This window comes from Andrographis paniculata, unplaced genomic scaffold (assembly GCF_009805555.1).
Source record: "Andrographis paniculata isolate CXL003 unplaced genomic scaffold, ASM980555v1 Contig55END, whole genome shotgun sequence".
NCBI classification, from domain to species: Eukaryota; Viridiplantae; Streptophyta; class Magnoliopsida; order Lamiales; family Acanthaceae; genus Andrographis; species Andrographis paniculata.
Window position 1 is genome coordinate 957,220 of NW_026137590.1, and position 17,907 is coordinate 975,126.

General features: G+C 29.0%; 2 protein-coding genes across 5 annotated transcripts; both read left to right on the top strand.

Moving 5' to 3' along the window:
• Nucleotides 1-1,227: 1,227 nt before the first annotated feature.
• On the top strand, nucleotides 1,228-12,115 carry LOC127256115 (protein DETOXIFICATION 35). Of its 3 annotated transcripts, none has more exons than XR_007839762.1 (8): nucleotides 1,228-1,594; nucleotides 3,203-3,828; nucleotides 3,906-3,962; nucleotides 4,337-4,575; nucleotides 4,859-4,977; nucleotides 5,095-5,147; nucleotides 5,553-5,639; nucleotides 6,434-6,496. XR_007839762.1 is itself a non-coding variant. In XM_051281953.1 (8 exons), the coding sequence occupies exons 1-8, from the start codon at nucleotides 1,313-1,315 to the stop codon at nucleotides 12,009-12,011; spliced, it is 1,482 nt and encodes a 493-aa protein (XP_051137910.1). In that variant the 5' UTR covers nucleotides 1,228-1,312; the 3' UTR covers nucleotides 12,012-12,115. The 3 variants fall into 3 exon arrangements, 2 of the variants coding, with proteins under 2 accessions (XP_051137910.1, XP_051137909.1); XM_051281953.1 differs by lacking the exon at nucleotides 5,095-5,147 and adding an exon at nucleotides 12,004-12,115 and having other exon boundaries at nucleotides 6,434-6,497; XM_051281952.1 differs by lacking the exon at nucleotides 5,095-5,147 and having other exon boundaries at nucleotides 6,434-6,597.
• LOC127256116 (protein DETOXIFICATION 35-like) lies at nucleotides 12,084-17,907 on the top strand. Of its 2 annotated transcripts, XM_051281955.1 has the most exons (8): nucleotides 12,084-12,362; nucleotides 13,964-14,589; nucleotides 14,686-14,742; nucleotides 15,305-15,543; nucleotides 15,622-15,740; nucleotides 16,179-16,265; nucleotides 16,373-16,479; nucleotides 17,647-17,907. In XM_051281955.1, exons 1-7 carry the CDS (start codon nucleotides 12,084-12,086, stop codon nucleotides 16,448-16,450), a joined length of 1,485 nt encoding a protein of 494 aa, XP_051137912.1. In that variant the 3' UTR covers nucleotides 16,451-16,479; nucleotides 17,647-17,907. The 2 variants fall into 2 exon arrangements, with proteins under 2 accessions (XP_051137912.1, XP_051137911.1); XM_051281954.1 differs by lacking the exon at nucleotides 17,647-17,907 and having other exon boundaries at nucleotides 16,373-17,300.

The window sequence follows — 17,907 nt, forward strand, 5'->3', positions numbered from 1 at the left end:
TTTTCAGAAATGAAACTATTTATAGGCCGCTGGATGAGTAACGGGCAAATTCTAATATGAAAATACCCTCATTGTTTATAGATATTTACAAAACTACCACCGCCTCTCAATGTACAAACGGGCCTTCACTTCTGAGCAATAGGAAAAGCTTATTGGGCCTAGTTTTATTAAACGAATGAACTGTGTTTTATTATTTTGAATTTTTCTATATGATTTTATTATTAATTTTTTTTTAAAAAAAATTAAATTGCCTAAAATTTATTTATAATTTTACAAAATTGTGCGAAACTTTTCATACTTTTTAAACTGTATCACAACCGATTTCATAAACTTTGAGTAAAACTCCTCAATTGTTCTATTAGACTTATTCAGGCTCAAAATTGCTAATTAATTTCTTCTCAATTTTTAAAATTATATATATATTTATTTCTCTTGTATGTATCTTAAATAACATTAAAAAAACTTTTAAAACAAGAGTCTAATTATATTTGCTATTTATATTTTAAAAAAAATTAAAACAAAAGTCTGATTATATTTGCTACTTTTTAAAATTAAATTTGAAAAATAATGAGTATATTTGTAATTTCAAAGAATTTAAAAATAAATATTCCGTCTGTCCCATAACCTTATTATTAATATGTATGATATAAAGGTAATGATATTTGTGTAATATATTGTAAGTATAATGGTATTTCTAATGTTAGACGGATAGTACAATTACTTAAAAAAAAATAGATACTTTGTAGGACTGACTAAAATGAAAAAAATGAATAATTTGTTAGAAAAAAAAAAAACACAAGAAATTAGACTTTGACTTTATGAAACAAGGATAAAATTTGACACAATTTTAAAAATTCAAAAATTTTGTGTGTATAAAATTATGAGTGAATTTTGAACCATTTATGCAATTTAGTCTCTCTCTTTTTTTTTTTTTTTTTTTTTTAACTATCAAATCAAATACTGTATTTGTTGGGGAATTTTAACCTAAAATTACTATTCATTCATTTTTTTTTTTATATTATACTAAAAATTAATTTTATATTCAAAATATCGTATCAGCCTATTCTAATTTAAAATTTTTATTATTCAAATTCCAATTCAAAATTCATCGGAAAACAAACACACCCATATATGTATATATACATATATTATATGGTAACCAGTAACTAACAGAAAAGCATGGCATCCCCTACTCTTACGTGCAAAAATGTGCGTATTTGACGAGAGTTGAGAAGAGTAATATTTGAAGATTCAGTTAGTCAATACGCTACTCACTTCGTCGTGGTTTGGTTCGGTTTCCGGCCATTTCACCATGGAGGCGACGCCGCTACTTGAGCGGCGGGGCTTCGGCGACTTGATCGACGACGACGACGGAGACTATTTACCGGTGAGGGGGATGAAAGCGTGGTGGAGAGTTTTCTGCATAGAAACGGTGCGGCTGTGGCGAATTGGAGGTCCAATTGCGTTCCAGATTCTGTGTCAGTTCGGTACTAACTCTGTCACCACAATGTTCGTCGGACATCTCGGCGACGTCGAGCTCTCGGCCTTATCTATTGCACTTTCGGTCATCGGAACATTCTCGTTCGGATTCATGGTCAGTATTATCGTTAATTTGGCTTTGTGTGCATATTTTTAAAGTTTTGAAATGGTAAAGTAACATCAGTTGTGATGAATTGTTTCATCGAATCAATTTCATTGATTAGGTTTCGTCCTTGCGATCATACAGGTAATTGTTATTGCTGAAAATGATTAGAACTTGTTATTCTCTGTTTCATTGTGGAAATTTTGAGAAAACTGAAAATTCCTTTACTTAGGGTTCCCCTGTTTGCTTAATATGTGGAACTTTCCAATTAGAAAAAAAAGGAAAGTAAGTTCTAATATGGCATTTTTCAGAAATCAAGATCACAATCTGTAAATTTGATACTAATACATACAGCTAACAATTATGGGTGTTGAACTAATACTTGTTGTAGAAACAATCATTATGCATTTAACCATTTGAGAGATCATAGTGTCATCATCTCCAGAGCTAAATATTATTTGGAGATACTACTGTTTGCTGACTTTCCTGAACTAATGGATCATATAATTAAGTTAAAACTTTCAATATATATATATAATAGAGATAAAAACTCCAATCTTAAAGTAATAGTACATGACAACATAAAGACACTAGTGTAACTGCTACCCATTCAATACTAACAAAGGGTTTAGCAATATAAAATAGGTCGAGTATGTATTTTCCTCATGATGAGTGGTCCATGTATCCATGCCAATGAGTTTTTTTTTTTTTTTTTTTTGAAAAAAATAAAAAATAAAAAATTCTAGGATGTGTGAAGGGGAAGCTCAACCACTTAAGCTACCATCCCTTCTAATGAATTAGTTAAGAACTGCAGATGATGAAAGATACTGCATTATGATTTTGTAGCTTGTTATGGAATACTTGTCAACATTTTAAATATATATATATATAAATATAAATGTGTGTGTAGGACTCCAATTATATATAGATATTCTACAGCTATTATCAGAGTTCTAGAGCAAGTTTAAACATGAGGCATTCCTACCTAATATAGTGCGTTTGGAAGAGACGATGTATAGTAAATATAATAGATGAATGTCAGATGAATCAATTTGGAAGAGACGATGTATGGCAAAATGATTGATAAAAATAACATAGTGAATTGAATAAGAAATATTTCCGCAAATAAATATTGGTATGGAGGGGTTACGGTGTTGATCAACACAAATCAAATATACAAACAACATATATATATATATATATATATTCAAGCAACACATGTTGTGTGTGCTGTATGAAATAAAAAATATGTGTTGTTGTTTATACTTATAACGTGTGTTATATAGGAGTATATCATGCGTTAAAATCAACCGTTGCATATGTTGTATGAGACTATATCATGTGCTGTTAATTCATGTATTGTATTATAGTAACAATATGATATACTGTATGTAGTAATATTGTGAATTTAGTTAAAGAGATTAGGCAGTTTTAATTTGGAGGCAATGCAACAGTTTATGCAGAAGGATCACTAAACATGCCAGAGGGTAGTCAGAAAATATAAGGAACCAAAAATGCACTGATTTTAGCTTAACAAATAACAGAGGATGCCTTAAATTCCTTAAACAAGATGTTTTTGGCGCGTATATACATATATATATCTGATACACTTTTTCGCAGCTCGGCATGGGGAGTGCCCTGGAGACATTATGTGGGCAGGCATTTGGCGCGGGACAAGTTCACCTGCTCGGCATCTACATGCAGCGCTCCATCATAATCCTATTCTCCACTTGCATCCTTCTTTTACCTCTCTACATATTCGCCGAACCAGTTCTGAAGCTCCTCGGCCAAGATGCTGCCATTGCCAAACCTGCAGGAGCATACACTCTGCTAGTAGTACCCCAACTATTCTCACTTTCTATTACATTCCCCACCCAAAAATTCTTACAAGCTCAGAGCAAAGTCTCTGCCCTTGCGTGGATATCGCTGCTTGCGCTAGTTTTCCACGTAGTTCTCTGCTGGCTCTTTGTTGATGTGCTCGGTTGGGGTGCATCCGGGGCAGCCGTGGCTTTCGATCTGACAAGTTGGGGCACGGCAGTTGCACAACTTTGCTATGTTGTGGGATGGTGCAAGGATGGATGGAAAGGGTTGTCTTGGTTTGCATTTAAGGAAATGTGGTCTTTTGTGAAGCTGTCTCTTGCATCTGCTGTTATGCTGTGTTTGGAAGTTTGGTATATGATGAGCATTATTGTTCTCACTGGCCATCTTAATAATGCTGTCACTGCAGTTGGTTCACTTTCTATTTGGTGAGTCCAGTTTACATATATATATATATATGTATGTATGTATAGCTCATATATATGATGATACCTTCATTTTGCAGCATGAATGTCAATGGCTGGGAATCCATGATTTTCATTGGAATCAATGCTGCCATAAGGTAAATATTTGATTCTGCTATTTTAAAGGTGAAATTGCCTATAACTATCATTCAGTTTCGAAGTTCAGCGCTAAATCCTTCGTATACTTTAAAGATTGCATGGCGTCGCCCCTTTGTACTTTAAAAAATGGTGCATGAAACCCCCCGCCATGCAAAAATATAGATAGAAAATCATCTTTTCATTACACAAAAAATGTCAAAAGAGGTTTCATGCAATTTTTAAAGTATAAGGAGGATTTAGGCTGAGTTTTAAAATTACATGGTAGTTATAAACAATTTTGGTTATTTTAAATTTAAGTTTTCTGAATGAAAAATGAAGGGGTGTTTTAATGTATTTTGATGTTTTTATTACCTAATTTTACAAAAAAAGTCAGTGTCCGAGTCTCGAACGAGCTGGGATCAGGACATCCAAGAGCGACCAAGTATTCCATCTACGCCACGGTGTTCCAGTCGCTCCTCATCGGGCTCATCTGTATGATCATCATCCTCCTCGCTAGGAACCACTTCAGCATAATCTTCACCAACAGCAAAGTCATGCAACAAGCAGTGGCTCGCCTCTCCCCCCTCCTCGGACTCACCATGCTTCTCAACAGCGTCCAGCCCGTCGTATCCGGTACCTACCTACCTATTAATTAATTATTCTTTTTGCTATTCAAATTTATTCCTACTTTTCCTTTTTGTTGTTATCTAAATTAATTTTTATTTATTTTTTAGTAAAAATATCACTTTTTTCTTTCTTTTTCTTTACCTCGAAAAGAAAAAATTTATATTTTTACATATTATTTTAAAAATTCGTGTCTGATCAAATAAGCATACTTTTAGATGGCTGAAGGGAATATATCTTATCCATCCAGGTTAATTAAATGCAATGCAAATATGTCTATCTTTCCTTGCAGGTGTTGCAGTGGGAGGTGGATGGCAGTCCCTTGTGGCTTACATCAACCTGGCTTGCTACTACATACTTGGCCTCCCTCTTGGCTACGTTCTCGGTTACATCGCTAATCTCGGCGTGGCGGTATGTAAGATCTTGCACAAATTATGTTAAACGATCATTTCATTAAAAAGCTAAGAGTAAGGAATATATATTATTAATTATTATATAGTCAATCATTTCGTCCTCTTTACATGCAAGATGGATTTATGCAACATAAGAATCTTATACGTGGACGATGATGAATGGAGCAAGTAAGACTCGAACACTAGATGTCCGGGCTCTGATTGTGATACCCCAAATTGAAATAAGTTTTTTTTTTTTTTTTTTGCGTGTTTACTCTATGATAATTTTTAATATGAGAACTCTCTTTAGGGCTTAAGAATTGATATTATATTAAATTATGTTAAATGATCATCTTATTTAAAAAATTATTTTTTTTAAAAAAAATTAATAAATATCATTAATTATTACAAAGTCAATCAAACTCAAGTATACTCTTTGAGTATCCTCTGAATAAACTAACTTCTGGCCAAATCTAGTAACCTGAAAATTAGGTCAGCAAGTCTACTTGGATCATCATTTACAGACCATAATATATATATATATATATATATATATAGTAATTAGCAATGGTTGTTTTGATTGATTGATTGTAGGGACTTTGGGGAGGAATGATATTTGGAACAGCCATGCAGACCTTGCTGCTCTTGGTTGTGCTTTATAGAACCAATTGGGAGAAAGAGGTAAGTAAGATCTCAATTGTATTTTATTATTATTATTATTATTATTATTATTATTATTATTATTATTATTATTATTATTATTATTGTATTTTATTATTATTATTATTATTATTATTATTATCTTTTTTTTAAATGTTTTTTTTTGGTATTTTCTGTTGTTTTAGATTTAATTTTAATTTGTTTTAAGTTGAAAGTAATGGTTAGATTTGATAGTTTAAAAAGAAGTTTGGAACAAAAGCTAGGAAAATGTGTGTTCTTTAGTTCCCTAGATGAACTTCATTATTATTTTAATTATCTATATGATCTTCTCTATATAAACTATTCAAAATGTCCCGGATATGTATTTAGACACAGTTTTTGAAGTTTTTGAGAATTTGGAAATTGATAAAATAAAAATAAAAATAAAAATTGATAATTTAATGTGATATTATATAATAAAAAATAAGTATTTGATGTAATAATTAATTTTCTTTTGTATGACACTATATATCCATCGTATTTTTTCTTTGATATTGTGTAAAATAAAATAAATATTTAATGTGATATTTTAAAAAAAATAAAAAATAGCATAAATAGTATGTAAACGGAGCTCTATTAACACTCAAAAGATATTACATGAAGCATGTTGTTAATACAATAAATTATATTTTGTGTTGAATTATTAAATATTTATAATTAAATAAAAAATATATTATATATAAATATATATTGTATTGTTTAATAATATTTTTAAAAAATGATGTGTATATATATATATATATACATATATATGAGAATGGAAAATTTGTTTTCAGGTGCAGCAGACGACGGAAAGAATGAGAAAGTGGGGAGGAGGCATTAAAGGCATTGCATTTGCAGGTAACACTGACAATTTTAATTAACCTAAACAGCTTCCTATGATATAATCAGACTCCTGATTGGCCCATTACTGCTGAATTATTGATTTGAAATGGATAAGTTAATTGATCTTTTTATTTAAATAATATTTTAATTTAATATTTTATAAAAAAAAAATAATATATTTTTAATAAAAATTGTATTTGATGTATCATATTAATTTGAATTTAAAAATACTAAAAGAACAAAATCAAAATTTTTCCTTTTACTTTTAAGCTATGATTTGTTTTTTATACGATTTATTATTTTTTTTTAGATCGTTAAATTAAAAAGTAGATATATCATAGTTTAATAAATAAGATTTTGATTACATACATATTTTTTTTTAAGTTTTAGTATTATTTATTAATATTTATTTTTTTTTTCAAAATAAATTACATTAAATATATATATTATGTAAAATATCATATCACATACTAATTTTTTTTATTATTTTTAAAAATTTCAAATTTAAAAAACCTAGAATTTGTTTGGTTTTAATTTAAGTTTGTATTTAATATTTGAATTTTGATTTAAATAATATTTTAACTTAATATTTTATTAAAAAAAACAATAGTATATGTTGAATTTAAAACCATGCTATTAATTTTTATGACATCAAACTTTGAATTTTGAAATTATAATATTTTAAATATAAATAAATATTTATTTGATATAAATATAAAGTGATATTTTAAATATAAAATTAATTTTTAATAAAATATTAAAAAATAAATTATATAATATTTTCTAAAAACAAAACTTTATACGAATAGTAAAATTGAATCTAAAATCTTTAAGCAATAGCACAAACTCTATCTGAATGGTCCTAAGTATTTCAATATATTTGAATGACTTAATTTATTATTATTATTATTATTAAAATTTTGAAATTAGATTATTGTACGCATTAATAAATAGTTCCATCGCATTCAACGTTACAACATGTCCATTGCATATAGTGACTGAGTTGTGCAAGTACACGTGAGTCGTGTCTATTATTATTTTCAAATAAGTTTAATATAAAATAACAGTACTCCCACTCTCGAGCACACGGGTTTTAAAAATATATATAAAAATAAAATTTTTTATTCTTTTTGGTAAAAAAAAAGTGGTATTCTCTCCGTCCAACTAGAAAATATACATATTTTTTTCGCAAATAGCCTTATTTTACATCACATTATTACTTGTACACCAAAAAACAAGGGCAAAAATGTCATTACACTACTTTTAACTACTCACTATAATTAAAATACTATTATTTCTTAAACACCGCGCCAAAAGTAATTGTATATTTTATGAGTGAACGGAGAGAATATTTTTTTACTAAAAAAAATATGAATAAATTTGGATAACAAATATGAAAAAACATTGAGAATAAATTTGAATGACGAAAAATTTTTATGTGACAGCTTTTATAAATTATAGGAGTATAAAACGTAACTATAACATCGAAAACAACCTTAAGCAAAATAATAAATTTCGTACAAAATGTATATATATTGGAAAGCTACTTCAACTTCGGTATTATTGACTTAAAATCTGTCTTAATAAACTCACTTAAATTTCGAATCTTTTAGTGGCCTTTCATTTATTGAAAATAGACAATTAATATATGTTTATTCAGTGATTTAAAAAGCTGAAAAATGGTATGTTAATATAAAAAATAATATTATATATAAATAACTTTTTTATAAGAAAAGAGAATATATGATATTATAATTCTTTTGTCCCGTTTTAATATATGCATTTTTTTTTTCGTATAAATTTATATGTTAGAATATTTTTTATTTTTTTTTAAATACTGTGCTAGAAATAAAATCAAAATAGTGATAACAATATTGTTTGTCGGATTTTAGTTTGAAATTAAAGTTTTCATTTACCTTTTGATTTAAACTTTTTATTATTATTATTTAATATTTTATAAGAATAAATATCACAAATAAATTTTTTATTTGACTTTTGCATAAAATTAGTATTTTAATAGATGTGTAGTGTAATAAAATAGTATAATATCTATTTTATCCTTGGAAAGTGATGTAAAAAGTAAAAAAAATAAGTATTGTATTTAATTGATAATTATTTTTATTGAAAAAAAAATTTAAAAAAAAATTCATTTGAATATACTAAAATGACAAAAATAAAAAATTTATTTTTGGACAGATGAAATATTTTTTATTATAAATTGTACCAATTGAATAATAGTGATTTTTATTTCAATTAGAACTAAACATACTCTTTAGATTTTATATTTTGTAGTTAAATAGTGATTTTATACTCCCTTCCTCTCTCAACTCTTTTTTCTATTTTAGTAAAAATAATCATATACAACTATTAAAATACTCTTAAGTTTTAATTAAATTACAAATATACCATTACATACTTTCACTAACCAATAAAATACTATTATTTCTTATAATTTACTGCAAATTCCAAATGGCCCTTTGTAGTGGATATAAAGAGTATTATATTTTATTAAAAAATAATAATAATAGTGTATTTTAGTGAAAATTATACTTTTTCTTTTGGAGAGTAAATTTTTTATTTGTTATTTTAGTTTGTTAAAGTCAAATATTTTTTATTTTTTTAGTAAAAATATCTATCAACTAAATATCGAAAAATCTCTGCAAATTAAATTCGATAAAATAAATCACATCAAACTATGTGTGTTAGATAAAAATTGAAAGTGTTGGAGGTTTAAACCCATAATGTCATGAATCCAAGACCAGACCATCTTTTACTATACAAAATAATTTTAATTATTACATCATAATCACGTGGTGTCCGCGTGGCGGCTTATCTAACGAAAACCACCGGGCACGTGCACCCACCCTTCTACCAGGATTTTTACACCCACCGGGCACGTGCCACTACTGTACACCCACCCTTCTCCGTCGCCTATGTTATTGGTTGAGGGTCGTTTGGATGGGTTTTTGCAACTAGGGTGTAACTTATTATTTTTTATATTATTTGCTAAATATTTTATAGTTCATATCAAAAATACTATTCTCTCCCTCCGTGCATTAACAATCTATTCATTTTTTTATTTTGGTTCGTTCTATAATAAAGTATCTATTTTTTTTTTAGTAATTGTACTATATACCTAACATTATAAATACCCTTCCAATTTACAATATATTACATAAATGTCGTTACTTTTATATCATACAATATTAATAAGGTTAATTTAGTCTTTTTACCTTTATTTATACTTTATCCTAATATACTACTAATATTTTTATAACTCCGTGCAAAAAGCAAAAATATGGGAACGAGGGGAGTATATTTTTTAAAACTGTTTCACAAAACACACACACTCTAAATATTTTATTTATTAACTTTTTGAAAAATTATTCATTTTCTTTGTAATTTTAAAAGCAAAAATATCAAAATTATTTTACATATTTTTATGAACTAATAATATATATTTAATTTAGTATAAAAAAACAAGCATATTTATGGCTACATTCATATAGCCTTAATTTTTTTTTGGTATGCGTAATTGTGTTAAAAATATAAAAAATATTATATTAGGTTAAATATTTTATTTTTTGAATTTTTATAATGAGTGTTTTGACTTTTTGATTTTTTTTTTTTTAATAAAATGTTGTATTTTTTTATTATTATTTTTAAGAATAGCAATGAAAAATGGTGGTGAGAGAGCAAAGCTATACTTAGCTTTTCACTGGGACTGAATGAATAAAATAATTATTTGATGTGATATAAATAAGTATTAATGTTATATTTTGAATCTAAAATTATATTTTACTAATATAATATAAAAAATATGTATTTATTTTGATATATTTTTTAAAATAATAATTAAAGATATACTAAAGGTGTGTTTGTTTAATGTATTAGTTTGAGATAATTTTTTTTTTTATATGAAAGTGTGAAAAATGATGCCCTTAATATAAAAAATATATTGAATGTTATTTTTTGTTTAAAGAATAGAATATATTAAATTTTGCAAAATCCTCCAAAAGAATCCTTTACAAGTGTTTAGTTGTTATTTCAAATCGAATTTATCACTATTCACCGATTAAGTATATTATTTTTTTCGTAAAATATTAAATAAAAATAATATTTAAACAAAAATTTGAATCTAAAATTACATTTCAATCAATTTAGTCCAATTCAAACAAATTTCAATTTCTTATTATTATTTTTTTATTTTCAAATAAGAATTATATTGTTAACTAGTACGATTCTTAATAAAAATTAAATTAAAATATCATCGGAATTAAATTTGAAATTCAAATAAAATCCAATCGATTAAATGCAATAAGTCAAAGTAAAGCCTTTGTATTATCTTAATCTTTTTTCCTAAAAGACACGTGGTTTTATTCCAGCCATGCATAATGATGACGTGTCAGATTTGCATGCACCGCTATCTATCCACAAGATTATTATCTCGTTAACTTAAAATCAATAATTTTTAAATAATAAGTATTCAATAATTAACGTTGCATTACGACTATGATGTGTTTGTTTGGGTTTTTGGATTTTGAATTGGATTTAAATAGTAAAAATTTTAAATTTGAATAGTAGTACGATATGATATAAATAGGTGTTGATGTAATGTTTTGAATGTAAAATTAATTTTTAGTATAATATAAAAAATAAAAATTAGATGTTTAATTTGATATTTTTAGAAGAAAAAATAGGATGAATAGTGTATTTTGAGGAGAATCTCCAAACAAACACACCCTAGGTGTACTTGTCGGTGGGGTTGAGTTTTTAACTTTTAATTTTTAAATAATAGAAAGTTGAAATTTTATAGTTATTTAATGTGATATAAAAATATATTGATCTAATATTTTGAATGTAAAATAAATTTGTAATATAATATAAAAGAGGTAATTAATTGATTTGATATTTTTAAAGAAAGAACAAATATGAATAGTAAAAATTTGTAATAAAACTTATCAAATAACACAAAGTAGTGATTAATGCTTTATCACCGAGTCTTTTTCGAGTTTTTTTTTTGTTTTTGTTTTTGTTTTATAGTGCATTTGCTTATTATTATTATTACTTATTAATTACGGATGAATTATACTTAACTTTTAACATACTTTCTCCGTTTTATGAGAAGGATATTATTTTTTATTTTTTTTAGTAAAAAAAAATTATTTTTTAATTTAGTAATTTACTATCTATCTAACATAATTAATATTTTTATAACTTTTAATATATTACACAACAAATGCTATTACTTTTTATTTTTTTTATTATAAACTAATATAATACTAATATTTAAAAATATGCATGTAAAAAATAAATATTACCTTTTTTGCGAAAGGTAAGTAGTATAATAGTTATATTCTAACGGTTTTCTACGGCGATCCGGTAAATACAAAATGACCCTCAGGCATTGATTTGGATGAAAACGTTTTTAGTTATAATTCTGAAAACGTGTTTTTATGATTACGAAAGTCAGCGTAAAGTCGTTTTACATTTTTCCGCCTTTTTTGGATGCTTCTGCCAGCTATATAGTCCTCCTTCACTGAAGGGTAGGCGTTGCAGGTCCGGTGAAATTGCTCTAATTTTTATCCGAGATTTTCGGAGATGGAGTCGCCGCTGCTGGAACGGAGATCCAGCGAACTTCAGCTGCTGGGAGAGGACGGAGACTACCTTCCGGCGAGAGGATTGAGTGCGTGGTGGAGGATTTTCTGCGTGGAAACGGTGAAACTATGGAGGATTGGAGGTCCAATAGCGATTCAGATCATTTGTCAGTACGCTACGAACTCTGTGGCTACGATATTTGTTGGACATCTCGGTGATGTCGAGCTTTCGGCGTTCTCAATCGCTATCTCCGTTGTTGGAACTTTTGCTTTCGGATTCATGGTTAGTTTCGACTTAATAACCTCCCTATTTTAGCTAATTTGGTTTGTTTAATATTGATTTGGCTTAGATCTTAAATTCCGAGCTCTTTGTAAACCTTTATGAGTTGAATTTGCTCTGGTGTTGTCCGCTAGTTTTAGCTTGTGAAATATGCTTTGAATCCGTAGTTTTCGAGTAATTTGAGTTTTTGTTTTGGTTGTCCACACAATTTTCCGTCGTGAAATTGCATAAACGCGTCGGGCGGCGCCGCCGTGGCGGTGGCTGTTTCGATCGATTTGCAACGCCCGGCGGCTAGAACAATGAAGATTTGGGTGATTGTTGACTGACCGCCACAAAATTCGAGGCACTTTTCTGTAGAAACTGAAATGGCATTTTTGGCTTCACATGGAGTGTGTTTACTTTTTTTCTCTTTCTTAGGATCTCTACAGAGAATCCTCAGCATCATCCTCTCTGCCCACTCTGCCCCACTCTCTGCCCATCCTCTCTACTATTACAGCTTAAAATTAGGAGATATGATCTATAAGTAGAATTTGTTTGATCTTATTACTAATCACAATATTGCATATGAGTTTGATTCCTTGAAGCAGTAATTCCTAAAATTCCTCATTTGAACTTTTCCCGATTTTTAAGCTTTCAGCCAAAATAATTGATAGCACGAAGGGCTGGTAATCTTATACTATTAAGCATTCAATCAAGTTAATTCAAGCTAATTAATTAATGCCATAGCCATTAATGTGGTTGTTCCTAGTGTGAGCATTGGTCGGTCCAAATCGAGAAAAATCAGATTTTTTTTGTTGGTTCAGACAGATCGGTTTGGTATGTTCCATTAAATGGTTGGCTTCGGTCTAAAATCAAATTTATAAATTTGAGTTTCGGATCGGTTATAGTTTTCAATTTTTAAATAAAAAAAAATTGAATTTAAATAAAATAAATTTTACATTTTATGTCTATTATAATTTTGATCTTTATATATTTATAATTCATTTGTAAGTTGCTTGAAACATGTAGTTGGGGATGGATGAATCTTCGTTGGTGATGAAAAATGAATTGAACGAATGAGTTCGAGCATCATCATAAATATTCCAAAAAAATCGGTTTGTTTGGTTTTAAACTGAACCGAATTAGTTTGGTTCGATTTGATTTGGTTTTGCAGATTTTGGTTCGGTTTTTGTTTTGATTTTTACAAAGCGAAAATCGATCAAAACTCAAAGTTCGGTATCAACCGAATGCTCACCCCTAGTTGTTCCTTAATTGAATGCTATCAGTAATTCAGACTCCTGTTATTGTCATATAGGGGCAATTTAAGCCTATATCTTGTTCCAAGATGATTCTTTTAGGGTGTGTTTGTTTGAGAGTGGATTTTGATTTAGGATTTAAATAGTAAAAATTTTGAATTGGAATAGTGTTATGACGTGATATAAATAGTATTGATATGAAGTTTTAAATGTAAAATGATTTTTTAGTATAATATAAAAAATAAAAAATAAGTATTTGATTTGCTGTTTTTGGGAAAAAAAATTTAATGAATAGTGGAAATTGTAGAAAGTTTGACAACTGAACACACAAATGTGACAATCTGATATGAGTTCTGCATTGTTTTGTAGCTTGGAATGGGAAGCGCCCTCGAAACACTCTGCGGCCAAGCATTTGGCGCCGGACAAGTTCACATGTTAGGCGTTTACATGCAGCGATCGTTCATTGTTCTGTTCTGCACTTGCGTTCTCCTTTTGCCGATATACATATTTGCTACCCCGCTACTTAAGCTGCTTGGACAACCCGATGACATTGCAAATCTTTCTGGATATTTTACGCTTCTAACTATTCCTCAGCTGTTCGCCCTTTCTGTCACTTTTCCGACACAAAAATTCCTCCAAGCCCAGAGCAAAGTCACTGTTCTTGCTTGGATAGCAATCTTTAATCTGCTTGCACAAGTTTTTTGGTGTTGGCTTTTCATTGATGTCTTTAAGTGGGGCGCGGTTGGCGCATGTTTCGCCTATGATGTGACAAACTGGATTAATGCGCTCGCGCAATTGATTTATGTGATTTATTGGTGTAAGGATGGTTGGAAAGGGCTCTCTTGGTCGGCGTTTCACGATATATGGGCCTTTGTGAGGCTGTCTCTTGAATCTGCTGTTATGTTGTGTCTGGAAATTTGGTACTTGATGAGTATTATTGTTCTCGCCGGCAATCTTAAGGATGCAGTGACTGCCGTTGGTGCCTTAGCCATTTGGTGAGCTTCTCTAATGTTTTATTCACCTGTTGTTTCGAATTCACATGCTTTTACAGAAGATGATCCTTTTTCTTTTTTTCATTTCCTGATTTTCAGTATGAACATCGACGGAATCGAAACAATGTTATTCATAGGAGTCAATGCTGCTATAAGGTAAGTGTTTGTTTTGTATTTTGATATTTTTTACCTGAGGTACAAGAAATTGTGTAAGTAATATAAAAATAAAGAGAGTGTATAATATATTAATTTCTTTGAGAAAATGTGTTGAAAAGTTTTGTTGAAAGAACAAAGCCGCCGTCCCAATTGAAATACTTCTTTTTACTATTTTTGTTGTTCACTCGAAATTATTTGCTTTTTACTTTAGTGGAATACCAAAATACTCTAATTTTTACGTAAATTACAAACGCATCACTATACATACAATTAATTTATATATAAAGTAAAAAAAAAAATTGTCAAAGTTATCTTACACACTTTCCCGTTAAAGTGTGTTTTGTATGTGTAGTTTGAAGTGTTTTTTTTTTTTTCTTTATGTTAGCTATCATATAATGTTTTATGTTGAATTGATTTTTTTAGTAGATAGAGTATATGTATCATATATTTTGTGTGAATATATATATCTTTGTATCTTTTAGAATATTAATTGCGAAACATGTCGAAATTTTTTTGGCTTTTACCAAGCCTTCTGATCGTGCTGCATTTCTTTCTTCTTCAGTGTTCGGGTATCGAATGAACTAGGCCTGGGACGTCCGAGAGCTGCTAAATACTCTGTTTACGTCACCATTTTCCAATCCTTATTAATCGGGATCCTCTGCATGATCGTCATCCTCGCCACTAGGAATTACTTTGCCATCATATTTACGGATAGTGAAACCATGCAACGCGCCGTATATAACCTTTCAGCACTTCTCGGAATCACAATGCTTCTCAACAGCATCCAGCCAGTAATATCAGGTCTGCATTCGACTCACTACATCCCCTGTTCTTACTCATCATCTTCAACCTATTCATTTAAATTCGCCCCCCATGCAGGTGTTGCCATTGGAGGCGGTTGGCAAGGAATTGTGGCGTACATAAACTTGGGCAGCTATTATATCTTCGGTCTGCCGTTAGGCTACATTCTTGGCTATGTCGCCAATTTTGGAGTCAAGGTACATACTCGTTTTTGCAATAAAAGTGGATAATAATTGTTTTTTTTTTGGCCATTTTAGAGTTTTAAAAAAAAAATTACAAAAAGGGATATATATTATTTTGACTAGAATTTTTTTTTTGAAACAATCCAAAAACGAAAGTAATAATATATTCTCTCAGTTCCATTCCAAATGGGTCTTTGGAGTTTTACAGTAGAGTAAAAAACAATAATATTTTATTGGTTAATGGAAGTATGTAAAAAGTTTTGACATTTTTGTCTGGATGTATAAAGTAATTGTAGATGTTTGTAAGTTAAAAGATATTTTGGTACTAGTGTATGATTATTTTTACTAAAATAAAAAAAAAAATTTGAAATGAGACGGACAAAAATAGTAAAAAAAGTACTTTGACTTAATAAAGAGTGAGTATTTAAATTGACCGTATTTCAATTTCTTCAGGGAATATGGAGCGGCATGATCGCCGGAGTTGCATTGCAGACATTGCTGCTATTCATTGTACTCTACCGAACCAACTGGAATAAAGAGGTCCACAATTCGCTCTATCTATTTTAATTCAAAACATTACAACATTACATTATTATTCTTCGAATGCCGTAGATTGATCTAAGATCGATTCTATCATTACACCTCAGGTGGAGCAGACGACCGAGCGAATGCGCAAATGGGGAGGCCAAGACCCTAATCAAATTGTGAAGAATGGATTGCCTTAGATCTGATATGAAACCTTTTGCATAACAAGGTACTTACTACTAATGTACTAATTGCTCCCGTATTTATTTCGAATCTTTTAAATATATTTGTTGCCGTATGCCCCTTTCGTTCTTATAACGATAGTTATGACTATTTATTTATTCGGATATGTGGCGATAGAATGTGTTCCTTAATGTTGTTTAGGCCTTTTTCTAAGGAATTTTACGTCGAAAGAGATAGATATTGTTGTTAGGAATAGTCCAAAAATGGACGTTCGATTTAAATCGTTGCTTGTAATTTCTAAAGCCATTGTTTGTGCTAAAGAAGCTAACCTTTAAATGTTTTGGTGTGTTGTTTTGCCGTTTAGTTTTGGTTTTTGGCTTGATTATTGATTTCGATATGGTAATTTGTGAAAAACAAATATATTTTTATAGAAAATTATCGCAATGATTTTTATAGTAAATAAATAAATTGTACTAAACTAAAAAAACACATACCATTTGCTTATGAAGGCTCACATGTGTCTCTATTGACTAAGGAAATGTATTAACCAGTCTTGTTATACAAGTCGAGCTAGTTTGAGTATCAGTTGTTTGAACTCAACTCGAATTTGTGAACGATATATGTTCGAATTTGTGAACGATATATGTTCGGCTTGACTCGTTAAGAGTTTGATTTAAAACAATGGCTTGAGCTCGATTGACTTGAATTTTATGTATTATATACGTTTATTACTATATAAATTAAATATATTTAATTTTATTTATAATTTATTATAGTAAAATATTTATTTTTTATTAATAAATATAAATTTTGATATAAAAAAAATTATATACTCTATTATATTAATTTATAAATATATTATCATTAGCAAGCTTAATTGAGCTAATTGCGAGTCGAGCTCGAACTCGACTTGTTTATGTCGGTAAATGAGTTGAGTGAAGTTGTTAATGAGTTATATTGTTGATGACAAAGATATATGTATATATATATATCTTTAGATGGCACAATAAATATACTACTTACGTTTCATTAAAAAAAAAAAAAACACTCCTGTGGTCGCAAGCTCGTTCTGATTTTGGTGGTCCAGTAAAAGTTTAATAGAGATATTTTTGTTATTTTTTTATTAATTTGTATTACGTATTAATATAATTATTAATATTTAAAAATTTATATACAAAAAAAGTAATGATACCATTCTTTTGGCCGGAGGTAGTATAATGAAAGAGACCATATGGATGGAGCGCCTGCGCATCTTCGCCACTGTTTGCTGTATCAACACGCACGAGCGAGAATGCCAAGTCGCCAAATCACGTGCATTTGTTGAATGAAATGCTAACTATGTATTAGGGGTGGATGCCGTTTGTATATTTGCAATATATTTGGTATTCGAATCAAATTCAACAAATAATCAAAATCATGAATTGTATTTGAACTGTAATTTCTGATTAATCAAAAATATTTTTGTTTGCAAAAA